This window comes from Capricornis sumatraensis, chromosome 1 (genome assembly GCF_032405125.1).
Source record: "Capricornis sumatraensis isolate serow.1 chromosome 1, serow.2, whole genome shotgun sequence".
Taxonomy (NCBI): Eukaryota; Metazoa; Chordata; class Mammalia; order Artiodactyla; family Bovidae; genus Capricornis; species Capricornis sumatraensis.
In genome coordinates, this window is record NC_091069.1 from 186,996,806 (window position 1) to 187,011,809 (window position 15,004).

A 15,004-nucleotide genomic window follows, 5' to 3' on the forward strand; every position below is an offset into this window, starting at 1 on the left:
CCTCCCTGTCCATCACCAACTCCCGGAATTCACTCAGACTCACGTCCATCGAGTCAGTGATGCCATCCAGCTGTCTCATCCTCTGTTGTCCCCTTCTCCTCCTGCCCCCAATCCCTCCCAGCATCATGAGATGTAATCTTATTCATAAAATCAGACTTATATTAAATGCCAAAAACTGTTCTCTACACGGGTTCTAAGATGATAGCATGGCAGAGGAATGTCACCTAGCAGGCGGCAGGTCGGGCTTAGCTAAACCTTTGTGATGCAGGATTTCCACAGTAACTTTTGCTTCTTGGGCTACATATAGTAGCACCTTTTCTTATGGACTGGAATTTTGTATATATGTGTGTGGGTTGAAAAAAATTTCAGACTGTCCTTTGACAGTTGCAGGAGTGTGAATTCCCACATGCCCTATGTCTGGGTTGACCAATTGTTAACGTTTTGCCACATTCACTTTTGGAGAAGGAAATAGCAATCCACTCCAGTATTCTTGCCTTGAGAATCCTATGGACAGCAGAGTCCATGGGGTCACAAAGAATCAGACACGACCAAGTGACTAACACACACATATTCACTTTACCACCCTCTACATAGTGTTACTATTCTATTTTTGCTCAACAGTTTAAGGATAGGTTGCCCACATCTAGGACCTTAACTCCTAAATACGTTAGTATGTATTTACTAAAACCAGACATTCTTTTACATAATCATAGTACATATAATTAAATTCAGGAAGTTTTAACAATGGCACGATAGTAGTACCTAATATATAGTCTGTATTACAATTTTTCTAGTCATTCCTAAAATGTCACTTGTGTTGACTTTTCCCCCCAAACACAATATCATGTACTGCCATTAGTTGACATGTCAGTTTTATTGCTTTGGAACATGTTTTACTTCTGTTCAGAATTAGAGTGTGGTTTTTCAACTCCTCTCCTACAAGCTCTGTTGAAGTGAAAAAAAAAAAAAAGATATTGGGGATTTCAAGGTGGCTGCTTGCTAAAAAACCAAATTGCCCAGGTAGGAGGATCTTCTTTGTTTTTAATTTTGAAAAATTTGGCTGGATTTGGTGTCTTGACTCAGCAGAGTCTATAATGCAGCAAGGCTTGGTAAGCATTAAAGAGGGTACTGAAGCTTTCCTTTATTTCATAATCCCGATTGTTTTTCTAGAAACCATCAATAGCCTCTAAATGACTGACTCAATTTTTGGATCCTATTCTCATGACTAAGCAAATGTTTGATTTGAAACCAGCCCAGTATAAATGTCTCTGTGCCTGTAACTCTCTAGCCATTCCTGGATTTCAGCACTGGGGAAACCAATCTATGCACCAAACATGTCTAAAGCTGGAACCAAAGTAAGTAAATGGTCACACTGATTTCTAGCCTACCCACTTTCTTTTCACCTAATGATACATTGAAAGAAACATTTTTGCTTCTTTACCTGGAGGTGAGTGTGATAGTTAGAAGGCTGGGATGATTGAAGAAAAGATAAAGGAATGCTTATTATATTTTCAATTCCAGCAATTACCAAATAATTTATTAAGGGTTTTATCTTCATGTGTGGTGCTATGTTGAATACAGGTAGGTAATGTGTAAGTATCATCATGATTTCTGCCTTCTAGCAACTGATCTTTGAATTTCCACAGGAATAAGACGTGCAGATAAGAGGATTATGTGGAGCAGAAAACTTTCAGTATTCAATTAAAATTTTGTGAAATTTAGCCTCAATCATTAATATTCTAAGTGGCCAAAGTGGGTAGACCAATCAGGTGAATTAAATCCTACATCTCCCCTTCATTCAGCAGCTACTCTTATCCTGTTCCCTAAATAAATTACTGACTTAGAGTAGGAAAATTGCTTCTCAAATATTTGATCCATAATTGTTGGACTGGAAATTGATTCTCTTTGGGAATGAGGGAATATATCTTCCTTCTCTTTTTAATTCTTCACTGACTATAGGTCTAAAGCAAAGCCTCTGGTACCTGGTTTTCCCTCCAATGTTTTACTTTGAAAATGTTCAAGCCCATTGAATCTTAATAAGAAAGAAATGGTTAAAGAATACTTGTTTGTCCTTTACTTAAATTTCCCGTTGTTTACATTTTGCCATATCTAGTTTCTCTCTGTGTCTCTCTTTTTACTAAACCATTTGAAAATAAATAGCAGACTTCATTATACTTTGCCTTAAGTGTTTAGGCATATCCTAAAAACAAGGGCATTCCGTGTATAAACAGGATATCCTTAGCAAAACATAATACCTAATATTCAGACTATATTCACATTTTCTCCAAGTGCTTCCTGCAAAAATGCTTCATGGCTGGCTGATGTGGGATCCAGTCAAGGACCATGCATTTCATTTGGTTGTCAAGTTTCTGTAACATTTTTTAGCCTCTTTAATATAGTCCCCCCTATTTTTATTGTTGTTCTTTGAGATTTTGACATTTTTCAAACTCCAAACCCAGATGCCTTATAAAAAGTACTGAAATCTGAATTTTTCTAATTGTTTTCTCATGTTTAGATTTAGACTACCACCTTGGCATGAAACCTACATAGGCAGTGTCAGGCACTTCCCATTGTATTTTTTCAGGAGGCACCTGTTAACTTGTTCCATAATTGGTTAGTGCCTGATTTTTTTTTCCCCCAATTTGGAAAATAGAACTAATAATCATATTTGCATCCAGAAGGTTTGGGGAGAAAAGTGAGACAATGTCTTTAGCGTTCTGAGATTTTTGAAAAATATGCCATGAAAATCCACTAAAGAGAATCTGAAATCTTCAGAGGGCTATCCACATGCATGGAAGGAAGACTGTTATAGAGTAACTCCCACTTTCAGTGATTTCCAGCGTGGGAGTACTCTTATTCCTTGTAGCTGGTTTATTCACTTAGTTAAAACTTACTTGCTAGGTCAAAGGAGATAGTGAGAAAGGAAGAAGCAATAAGAGTAAGAGATAAATTACTATCTTGCTAGCAGTTTAATCGGAGGAGTTATGGGCTAGGCAAAAGCAATTTTTCTGTTTTTTTTGTTATCTGTAGAATACTCAAGACATTTTCCCCTCTTCTGTATTGGATTAGTGGGCTTTTTTTTTTTTTAATTGACAATTGGAGGGATTTTGTAATAACTTTTAGGAAAATCTGCACATTTCTTAGCCTTCTCAACATCTTTTTTTGTCCAACCTCTCAGCTGACTATAAGGTGGATTTCATGGTCCTTCTACAAACTGAAATTAAGTAGAGGTGTACCTGGGTCCTAAGATTTGGAAGGTCTCCAACTAAAAGAACAGCTTGGCCCTGGAGCTCAGTAATGGTACTATGGCAATGCTAGTGCTTTGTTTCAACCTTGGGGTGGTTGGCTGGTCTGCTGGGAAGGTGAACAGCAAGCAAAAAATTATACAGATTTCTACTGTTCATATACTGAAGTCAGTCCGGTAAGCGTGCAGAAGGTAGTAAGTGTGAGAAACAATGAAGAAAGATATTAATTTCCCATGGCATATTCCTTGTAGAACATCTTACTTGGTGAATAGTTGGCCAAAAACCAAAGGTCAGTTGAATGAAGGAGTTTAAAATCTATCCATTCTTACAGAGGTTACCTTGATTTTCCTAAAGATCTCACCACAGGTTTTGGGAAAATCCCGTCAGAAGGATCCGTCTCGCTCCATTTCCAAGAGTAAGTGGCATATGTTGAACAGAGCTAGCTGGGCAGGTAGGAAGACAACAGAGGGAGATGAAGTGACCACTGACTGCCGGTCAGAAGCTTGCACCACTGTCCACAACCAACTTGTAACTAGCTAGTGACCTTAGGCAAGTCATTTAACGTCTTTATCTGTCACCGATGTAGAAGTTTATTGGCAGTCATGAGGCAGCTATTAAAATTGCTTTACTGGCACTGTGCCATCAGACTCTCAGAACAACTCCAGTGGACAGTGTTACCTAGATTTAACTAGTGGTGGTACAGTTTTGTTTTCTCATCTGTAAACAGGTACCACATATCTCTAAACCTGTCTTATGCTAAAATGGAAAAGGGAGCAGGAAGAGATGAATGTGGGAAGGGGCAAAAGGGGGTGGACTATATGATTTAGGGGTGGGAAGGGTAAGGAAGCTTTTAGGGAACAGGAAAGAGAAGAGAGAAACAGAAGGGGCCGGGAGGGGAAAGTTTACAGTGGAAGGAAGAAACTATTAGTCAGTTACCATCTAGAAAGACTCACCTGGGGTAGAAAAGAATGAGGTGATATGCTCAGTTGCAAGTCATTCTTGGTTTCTCCCTCTTTCACTCCCTGCATCTGACTAGTCACCAGATCCTCATCCTCAGTGCTGTTCGTGTTGCTCTTGCCTTTGGCTGGTCCTCAGCAGCTCTCAACACCACTATAGCAGTCAGCTCTGTCTAGGCACAAGCTGCTACATTGTTCTAGCATGGCTTCTGGGTCACTTCTGGCTTTGTTTTCTAACTCTTCAACACGCGCTCAGTCTGCACCAGGCTTGGTGAACTACTTGTCCCTACTCTATGGTGGGCCATGTTCTTTCGCTCCTTTATTTCTTTAAACAAGCTGTCCTTTTCCTTCTGCCTCTAGAAAACCCCTCCTTATCCTTCAACCCTCACCCCAGAAATCCTCTCTTCAAAAGTCCTCTCCAGATCGTTACTGGCTCTGCTGCTGACGTCTAAAATGGCTGACCTGGTTTTTCCTCCTTCCAAACTGATAAAGCGCGTTAGCCACCAGGTGGCGGCACAGCATCAGGGAATGACACCTGTGATTTCAGTTGGAATTATAACCTGGCAATGATCATGGGTGTGGAATCATGGAAGAAGGGACAAACTCTGTGGTCCATTTGGTCTAGTGGTTTTCAGAAACTGCGTCATGAAGCCCTGGGACTTCCTGGGAACTCGGCTGCCTCGTGCAAAGAGAGAAGTTTTATTTTACAGGCAGGGCTTCAACTCCAGTCCAGTCCTTTTATTTGACCAATGAGAAGCTGCAGCCTGGAGCGATGGCTTGATTAAAATAGCAGGGCTGATTGTAGAGCTGCAGCTCTCCAGCCAGGCGTAGTGTTTCCCTGTTTCCCAGGGCCGCATATTTCCCAGTGCTGTCACAGGCCTTGGAGGATTACCCTGAGGATTGTGGTGCAACTTGATAAGAGCTTGAAGCAAAGAACATTCTTGCCTTGTCATTTTGTTACTTTGCAATGACTCTATTGGCAACAAAATAATAGTACAGAATTTATATCTTCATATTCTATATTATCTAACGTTCTTAAGCTAAAGTTTATGTTTTGTTTTTCTTTTTATATTTCTTCCTTATCATCTAAAATGAATTTCTGTATTTGGAACTCACTCATCTTGGTGGCTCAGACGGTAGAGCTTCTGCCTACCATGTGGGAGACCTGGGTTCGATTCCTGGTTCGGGAATATCTCCTGGAGAAGGAAATGGCAACCCACTCCAGTACTCTAGCCTGGAAAATCCCATGGACAGAGGAGCCTGGTAGACTACAGTCCATGGGGTCGCAAAGAGTCAGACACGACAGCGACTTCACTCACTCATCTTCCAGCCTTTGTTGAGGGTTTTGTCCAGTTCTGGGCATAGGAATCCATAGCTTAAATAAGGCTTGATCCTTGCCCTTGAAAGAAGTCTCGGTGGGAGAGAGAGAGAAAAAAGTGAAAAACGTATTACATAATGTGGTAAGTAGAGTGAGGAAAAAGCCATGAACCCGAGTCTGAAAATGATGGCTTATAGTAGAGCCCTCATAAAGTCCTCATTCCTGTTGCTGACAACTAAAGTTGTCTACCAGAAGGCTAATGTGAGGTACAGTAGAACTATATACTTCTCTCCTCAAAATGGAGGGAAAAGGAATTCTTAGAGTGGGAAAGATGCCCTAATTCTCACTTTTCTGTAAGCGTAGCCACCTCACCCCTCAGTCCTTTCTTTGTTTGCCCCGTACTCCAGATTACTTTCTTTGAAGACAAAAACTTTCAAGGCCGCCACTATGACAGCGACTGCGACTGTGCGGATTTCCACATGTACCTGAGCCGCTGCAACTCCATCAGAGTGGAAGGAGGCACCTGGGCTGTGTATGAAAGGCCCAATTTTGCTGGGTACATGTACATCCTACCCCGGGGCGAGTATCCTGAGTACCAGCACTGGATGGGCCTCAACGACCGCCTCAGCTCCTGCAGGGCTGTTCACTTGGTGAGTCTGGAGGTGGTGGACTCCCTCTCTCTCCTTCCCTCTTCCACTCCTTTAGGCTTTTATGCAAAGGAGTTTTCTTAAGATTTGCCTACTTCTTAATGGTTGGTTATCTCTTGTTGGCTGCTGAGGCTTCAGTCAAATGTTAGATCAGTTCATCATAAGACTATATGCTTTATTTCCACTTTCTTTACCCCTTATATATTTTAAGGAATAAAGTTTTCTTTATTGAACATCAGCTGTTTTAGTCAGTACACGGTAGGGATGGGAGTTTAGATCATCTCGCTTTCAAGATGGTGGGTCCTGAACTGCCCTCTTCTCTGAGTTCCTAGCCTGCTGTTCATTCCCGTAACAGTTGCTGTTCTTTTCCCCTTGTTTTCTGTTTGTTTGTTTGTTTGTTTTTTCAGTCTAGTGGAGGCCAGTATAAGATTCAGATCTTTGAGAAAGGGGATTTTAATGGTCAGATGTATGAGGCCACAGAAGACTGCCCTTCCATCATGGAGCAGTTCCACATGCGGGAGGTCCACTCCTGCAAGGTGCTGGAGGGCGCCTGGATCTTCTATGAGCTGCCCAACTACCGCGGCAGGCAGTACCTGCTGGACAAGAAGGAGTACCGGAAGCCCGTCGACTGGGGTGCAGCTTCCCCAGCTGTCCAGTCTTTCCGCCGCATTGTGGAGTGATGATACAGATGCACACAAACGCTGGCTGGCCTTGTCATCCAAATAAGCCTTATAAATAAAACAATTGGCATGCATTCCGCTGTTTACTGTGACGCCTCTCCTTAAACACCTTAAACAGGGACCAGTCAAGTAGTGCCCGCCACAGCACGCAGTTACATAAAGCAACTCACCCGTCAGGTTACCCTTCTGTATCTTTGCGCCAAACAAAACAGGATTGCATTAAAAGGATAGAAAATCATACTGCCACATGGTGGCCCTTGTTGCTTAAGGTACAGTCATCATAGCTGCCATTTATTGTGTGCCTTCATTTTCCCATTTCCCTTCACAATAGCCCTATAAGTGAGGGGGTAGGGGGGCAGTGTCTATTTGCATTGCACAAATAAATTGAGGCCTAGGGAAGTTCAAAAGTTGCCCAAATTTACCATCTGGTGAATGGAGGAACCTGGATTTGGTACAGGACATTTATATTTCCGAAGCCCTTGTCCTTTTTATTTCTAACTCTTTCAACACATTGGCTGGGGATCTCTGTGCGTAATGTAAGACCACAGAAATTGAAAAGCTAGGAAGGACAGGGCCTCCCAAAGTTTTGCTTGAACCAGCACACCTATCAAAAATAGGCAGTGAAAACAGTGCTGTTACTTGAAAAAAATAGAACTGCGTGTGCATGTACACGTGCGTCTGTGTGTATGTGTGTGTGTTAGTCACTCAGTCGTGTCCAACTCTTTGCAACCCTATGGACAATAGCCCACCAGACTCCTCTTGTCCCTGCAAGAATACTGGAGTGGGCTGCTGTTTCCTCCTCCAGGGGATATTCCTGACCCAGGAATCAAACCTGCATCTCCTATGTCTCCTGCATTGGCCGGCAGGTTCTTTATCACTGAGCCACTTGGGAAGCCCTGTGTGGTAATTCTCTCAAAAAGTATTCATTTTGTTAACTTCCCTTGCCCTTTGTAATTTTGTCTGTTTTGAGTGAGGGGTTATGATAAACTGGGGCAGAGGAATGGGAGGATGAGCACTGAGCTACAGAGAGCTCTGGGCCTCCCAACCTGAAGCTAACTTTTCTGATCTCCAAAACCAGCTAGCTGAACCAAAGACTCGCTCAGGTCCTGTCAAACATCAACATTCTCTGGAGTCTGAGGACTAGCTGATGACTAAGGACCACTGACACTCATTTTTAGAGGCATACTTTCAGGAAGTGGTTCAGAGATACCGCTCCTCCTTTTCTGCCCAGGAAACTGGAGTGGTAGTAACAGTGAGTTAGGGCCAGTCTCTCCTCTCATATCAACTGCTGCCACATTCCATTCCATGGTGAGTCGGCCGCAGTCTGTTCAAAACAGCCAGAAAAGCAGCTCTGGCAGCAAGATAGGAAAACAAGTGTCAGGATGACTAACCACAGCCTCAGAGAAGAAGAAGATGGCTTTTGACAGATGAAACTGAATTATCATTTCTAGATGTTAGATGCCTTTTGGTTCATGCCCTAATCCAGAAAGCAATTGCAACCGTTCTCCCCAGCTATAGAGACATCAATCAACTTGCACTTAAAAGGAATTTTACTAGCAATTGATATTAGAGGTCAAGAACACTTTACGTTCTTATCAATCAGTCTCAGTTCTGGTACAATATTTTGGCATTAGAGTGAGAAGCTAATGTCTCCCTTTCCCCCCAACGCACCCCCCCACCACCCGGTTCAAGCACACCCAGAAGAGCACTGATATTATTTAGAATTATTATCTCCCTCTACCTTTTATTATTTTGTTGCTCTGAAATGGGGGATTTCAAGAAAACTGGACAAAAGCATTCTTAGACTATTTCAGCTCTGCTTCCATCCTGAACATTCCTCAGTGAAAATTCCTTTCCTCGCGGCAGAGTCAGAAATGGATTCCAATCCTTCCACTGGCACGTGTTAACTGTAAGTCACACAGTCTAATATGCATAACCTCAATTTCCTTGTTTGTAAGATATAAGAGTCTGTGGGCATTAAACTGAGATAATATGTGAAAAATACGTAGCATCCGTTATTTGTAGTAGCTCTATTCTATAAAGAGTGTGAACCCTGAATAGCAAACACTGCACTACTTTTTCCTAAAGGAAATACAGGGTTGGGTTCCTGTGAGCCTCTGGTCACAACATTCTTGTCAGTTAATCAATATATAACCTTTTAAAATATGTGCTTCTCGTAATATATATTATTGATTCATTATTTTCTCTGTAAGGCACATCACTGCTTTCTTATGCTTGGGAACACTGGACGGGACCTTAGCACTGCCTTTGGGGTGGTTCTATATAGCAAAATCATGAACCAAGAAGGAAATAATGCAAAAAACATAGAAACACTGCAAAAAGAACTTCTGTTTACAGTACGAGAGCTGAAACAAGAAGGCAGAGCATTTATTCCACCTCAACTGAGAATGTGCACACTGGGTGACAAATTTTTCGCTGCTGTGTCTGAGAATGACCTCAAAAGCACCATGAGCCGTGATTTGGGAATTACACATGCGCTGAAGTGAGTGGGCAAATTCACGAGTACGGAATCTGTGAATGACGAAGATCGAGTACCTTTCCCACCTTGGCGCTTGACCTGGTACCTTTCCCCAAGACATTAAGTATTAGACCTCTGTTGTCAAGTTTCTCTGTTTTCTGGGTTTTGTTATTTTACTTGTGTGGCTTTTTCATAACTCTAATACCCCAGTTGTTTTCAGAAAAGCATCTCGGCATTTTGGCAGATGCTTCCTAGTTGGGAAGAAACATATCAGAATCATCCAACCCATCCTGTTGCCTTGAAAAGCAGCCACCCTCCACAGAAGTCTGGCTGTCCCTTAGTTCTCACACCTGCCTCCCACCTGGTTCTGAGTCCCACCAGTCCCCGGGCCAGCAGGGTCATCCAGAGAGCTCACACACACACACTCTGTTTTCTCACTTTCTCCTCAGTCTGTCTTGTTTGGGGTCTCTTAGGCAACAGAGAACAGTGAATCACCAAGCTTTCTTTCCAGCCCTTTGCCTGACTAGCCCTTAGTATCCAGAGAGAAGGATCCCTCTATGCAGGGGAAGCCACTGTGTCCACGGGCACCTCCTCCCTCTGCCTCTTTCACTCAAGCCTCAAACTTCAAAATCAGAGAACTGTGTGCCCGGAGGGGCTGGGGGTCTTGCGTACACTATAACAAGGGAGAGAGAGGCTTTTTAATCCCAGTTTACAGACAAGGAACTCGGGCTCAGGGAGGATGAACAACTTGTCCAAGGTTACCGGTTCCCAAGTTCTGGTTCTTTCCTCTGCCCCATGCAACTTCTGCCTCTCAACCTTCACAACATAGAACCAGGGTACCTTCCGGTCATAACATGAGCTATTTCTTTTAAAATAGCTTTATAGAGATATAATCCACACACCATACAATTCACCTGTTGAAAATGTACAACTCAGTGGTTTTTAGTGTATTCACAGCCATAAGCAACCATCTCCACAGTCAATTTTAGAGCATTTTTGTCACCTCAGAAAGAAACCTGCACTCTTTGGGGATCACTGCCATCGCCCACCCCCACCCCCACCCCCAACCCCACCCTTCAGCCCTGGCAATCACCAATCTCCTTCATTCTTTTTATGACCAAATAATATTCCATTGTGTGGATATCCCACACTTTGTTGATCCATTCACCAGCTGATGAACATTTGAATTGAGTTGCTATAAATGTTCCTGCACAAATTTTTATGTGGACACATAGTTTCATTTTGCCTGAGTATACACCCAGCAGGGCAAATAGGTCAGGGAGCCTAAGCTGTTTCTTCTTAAATGCTGGAAGCCTGTGGGGACTTGAAGCCACACAGACCTCGGTTCAAAACTCTCCTGCTTTCTAGCTATAGGATTTCAGGCAAGAACAAATCTCTCAGTCTCTGTTTTCTTGTATGTGAAATAAAGATAATTACACCCACTTCCCAGGGGTTTTGCTGGCACTAGAAGTGATAATAAAGGGAAATTCTTAATTCAGTGAATGATCCAAAGGAGCAGGTACTCAGTAAGGGCAGTTATTCTAAAATCCTCCCAAAGAGGGAATCCCTGCAGGAGCAGAAGCGAGAGGAGTGCTTGGTGCTGAAAAGCTTGGAGCCCGTGGGCTGGTGGTCTCTTCAGTCCCTCCCCACTTTAATGATCCGTGAGTGTCTGGGAGCCGGTGTCTGGTGAACAGGTACGGAGGAGGAAGGAAGGGGGTGGTTTATGGAGGCTGGGGAGGATTGCAGGGGAGCAGAGAACTCCTGCCCTTGAGGGGAGCAGCTACTTGCACAGAAAGGGGAAGGTGATCTCTCTCACTTCATTTCTTCCAGGCCTTGGGATGCCCCCTTGGTTTTCTCTTACCTCTGTAAACCATCTCATTTCCTTTCTCTTTGGTGAAATGGCTTCCTGTTTCCCCAGTACCCCGGTGGCCCTTTGTGAGTCAGCAGCCTCCGGGGCTCAGCAACCTGGTTGAATGGTTCTGGAATTGATGAGCTCCAAGGGAAAGCCTGCCAGCACTTTGTCCCCTGGGAGGACACTGGGCAGAGATTTGTTCCCATTGTTCATGCCCCACCTCCCTGAACAGGCCACATTAGCCCGCGCGCTGACCCGTGGGCCCGGACAATGGGGGTCTGTCTGGGGTGCTGACCTCCGCGCTTCTCAGCACACACCGCGTGCTGCGCGGAGCTCATGGGGAACTTGATGACCCTGACTAGTTCTGCAGGGTCCAGCACTCAGGACACCAAGAGAAATCTTTAGACCATGTGTTCCGGTGAGCCGGGGAGGGGCAGGGGGCTTTCTGCAGGTTGGTTATAAACTAGAAACAAAAGCATCTCAACCACTAACAAGCTTTGGAGGCCTCCTCTAAAACCCAGGGGTCTTTGCCGTGGAGAGGGAGCTGGCTGTGTCTCAGGCTCAGAGTCATACAGGTGCTGTATAGGTGCTGTTCCAGAGTTGATAGGGCCCTTTCATATGCAACTCCATATGTACCCCTCATCACGGTTATGAGAAAAAAAGATAATATTTTATTCCCACCTTACTTGTGAATACACTGAGTAACTGAAGGACTATGTGACTGTAGGGGTCATTATAGACCTCTTGGGTCCCCATGGTCAGCAGCAGCCCTTTGGTATAACAGGTGCTCATGCCAAAATTCTCTCCTATGATATGACAACTTTGTAAAGATCATCTTAAGAAGGACGCATACTTTCAGAGTAGGTGGCTTCTGTGATTGAGTGAAATCCAGGTGAGCATAGGACTGCTGGGCTGGGGAGGGACATGTGAGTGTCAGGAAGCATGCATCAGAAGGACACATAGAGATGCTTTCTGTTTAGGCCTTGTTTTGTGTTATCTTCTTCCTTTCTGCCTTTCATTTTTCTGGTTTCTGATTGGGCCCTGCCACAACAGGACAATCTGACAGATCTGTCAAGCCAAGTGAAGGTTTGATGGGTTATCCTTCAGGCTTATCCTTTTAAGCAAAACCAGTTCATGAAAAGTTTCAAATGTACAAAACAAGTAAATTAGGGGGAGAATATTAACTTTAAAGTGGCTACTTACAGGAGTCTTTTAAAAGTTTACATTGAAATTTTCAGCAAAATGCAATGCTCATGCAAGGCTTACTATCAAAGAGTTGTGTGTTGAGTGAGAATCTATCACGTGGTAGATAAAGCTGAGGTACCCAGACTTATCAAAGGAGATGCTCTGAGTCTGTGACAGTCTCTTCCTGTCCTCACACCCTGAAAAGAGGACCCTTTCTCTGCCTTGGGGCCCACACTTTAGAGTATCCTGTGTGCTGTGTGTGCTAAGTCATTTCAGCTGCGTCTGATCCTGTGTGACCCCATGGACTGTAGCCCACCAGGTTCCTCTGTCCATGGACTTCTCCAGGCAAAAATAGTGGAGTGGGTTGCTGTGCCCTTCTCCAAGGAATCTTCCTGACCCAGGGATCGAACCAGCATCTCTTATGTCTCCTGCATTGGCAGGAGGGTTCTTTACCACTAGTTCCACCTGGGAAGCCTCAGAAGGATCCTACATATCACAAACTCTAAAATACAAAGTGTTTTCTGCATTTCTGTCTAAATCTCTGTCTCTGTCTGTCTTTCTCTGGTTTGGTAACCAATTCGATAACGGTTATTCTCCAGGAGAGGGTCACTTAGGCTGAAATGGATCCACTAGACCAGGGAAGAGGGAGAAAATCACAGTCTCTGTCCTGGGAAACCAGAGAAACGGGGTCTGATTCAGGTTTTTATTTACTTGTTTGGGAAGGGTAGCTTCATTAGCTTCCTGGTGGCTCAGATGGTAAAGAATCTGCCTGCAATGCGGGAGATGCAGATTTGATCCCTGAGTCAGGAAGACCCCCTGGAGAAAGGAATGGTTACCCACTCCAGTATTCTTGCCTGGAGAGATGGTTAGATAGCATCACTGATGCAAAGGACGTGAATTTGAGCAAACTCCAGGAGATGGTGACAGACAGGGTTGCCTGGCACGCTGCATTCCATGGAGTCACAGAGAGCACAGAGTCGGACAGGACTTAGAAACAACATGCTTCATTAAATTCACCCTTTAAAGTATTTGCCTTGATGAGTTTTGATAAGTGTCTACAGTTGTGTAACCACCTGCACGATCAAGGTCTAGACCACTTTCATCACCCAGTTAAATTCCCCTCTGCCCCCTTGCAGCCAATCCTCTCCACCCTTCTTTCTCTGGAACCACTGATCTGTCTTGTCTCCCCATAGCCCCTCTTCTAGAACGCCATGAAGGTGGATCATGCAGCCTGGAGCCTTCCGTGCCTGGATTCTTCTCTTAACATGATGCTTTTGAGATATATCTGACTTGTTGCATATTAGTAGTCTATTTTTTTAAGTTACTGAGTGGTGTTCTACTGTATGGATATACCACATTTTGCTTTATCACTTACCAGCTGAAGGAAATTGGATTGCTTCCAAAAGGCCCGCCTTGTTGACAGTCACTTCCTATCACACAAAAAAGGCATTTAGCCAAAGCATTTTCTATAAGATAACTCTTTCCGTTCTCTGTACTTGGGTGATGTGGTTTAGGGAGGTACTTAGAATTGCCTGGAATTCCTGGTTTGGCAAAATGACACTCAGACTCAGAGAGAGGAACCTGCTTACCTCAACTCCCTAGCGACCTTGATTAGGTCTGTCCCTATCGGTTCTGAGGGTCTAGTCGCCAACTGGTAGTCCTGGGCCCAGGTCCAGCTAATGCCCTATCCTGGCTCACAGGTTCACAGGTGGCCAGGCTGACCCAGGGGAGAGCTCACCGCTTTTAGTCTCTGGGGTGCAAGGGTGGTGCTGGGGAATAGGTTGCGAGGTCCCAGGCCCATTGAGGGAGTAGCTTTGTGCAGTGTCTCCAATTTTAGCCATCTGGATGTATGGGCCTCTGTTTTCACTCTTGCTCTAGGCCTGCTCCCGTTGGTAGCTGGGGAGGCTGGCCTGGGGCCTTCCTCATCAGCAAATGTTGCCTCTGCACTGGTGGCCCTCTAGTGGCACAGAGGACACAATTCCGTGTCTGAAAGCACCTGCTCTGCCTCCAGGGCATAGCTCCTGTGCCGGGAGGATCTTACCTCATTGTTCCATCTGGTCCCCTGACTGACGGCAGCTGTCAGGCCAGGAGAAAACAACCCGTGCTTGGCAGTCCTCCCCGGCGTCCTGATCGAGTGCCTCGCTCACCCCCCACAGCAGCTGTTTCCTCCTCACCACCCTCCAGGCTCCCCACACACCCGGTCTCTCCAGATACCTCCACCTCCTACTCGGTGGGAACAAGAAGGACCGCAGGACCAGGCTTACTCAGCCCCCTCCCCGCTCCCCACAGGATTCTTCCTGTCTCCAAAACATCAGGGGTCCCTGACATTTTGTTCTGGTCAAGGGTGGATCCACCTTCCTCTCTCTCCACATAAAGACTCCTGTATCTAAGTCTCCTGAGCCACAGGCTCCAGCTTTCATCGTGTCCTTGTCTCCTCCCATTTCTACCCAATCACAAAATCCTAACTTCTGTGGATTCCTCCAAGGCTCCCTTTCTGCCCCTGCCCCCCCCCCGCCCCCCACGCACACACTCTTGTGCCTCTGCTCATCCTCCCCTCTCCCCACCCCAGGCCTCCAGGCTTCTCTCCTCGCCCATCCATCAGCCTTCCTGTGTTCAGAGTGTTCTTTCAAAACCACAGTTGT

The 15,004-nt window shown here is 44.8% G+C and overlaps 1 protein-coding gene across 1 annotated transcript; it reads left to right on the top strand.

The window, feature by feature from the left end:
- The first annotated feature begins 991 nt into the window (after nt 1-991).
- On the top strand, nt 992-6,879 carry CRYGS (crystallin gamma S). The gene is made up of 3 exons (XM_068980591.1): nt 992-1,355; nt 5,927-6,169; nt 6,574-6,879. The coding sequence occupies exons 1-3, from the start codon at nt 1,335-1,337 to the stop codon at nt 6,844-6,846; spliced, it is 537 nt and encodes a 178-aa protein (XP_068836692.1). The 5' UTR covers nt 992-1,334; the 3' UTR covers nt 6,847-6,879.
- Nucleotides 6,880-15,004: the final 8,125 nt, after the last annotated feature.

Coding starts and splice junctions, on each gene's coding strand:
- CRYGS (XM_068980591.1), top strand. CDS start 1,335: ATGTCTAAAGCTGGAACCAAA. Junction 1,356..5,926: donor TGTCTAAAGCTGGAACCAAA/GTAAGTAAATGG, acceptor CCCGTACTCCAG/ATTACTTTCTTTGAAGACAA. Junction 6,170..6,573: donor CCTGCAGGGCTGTTCACTTG/GTGAGTCTGGAG, acceptor TTGTTTTTTCAG/TCTAGTGGAGGCCAGTATAA.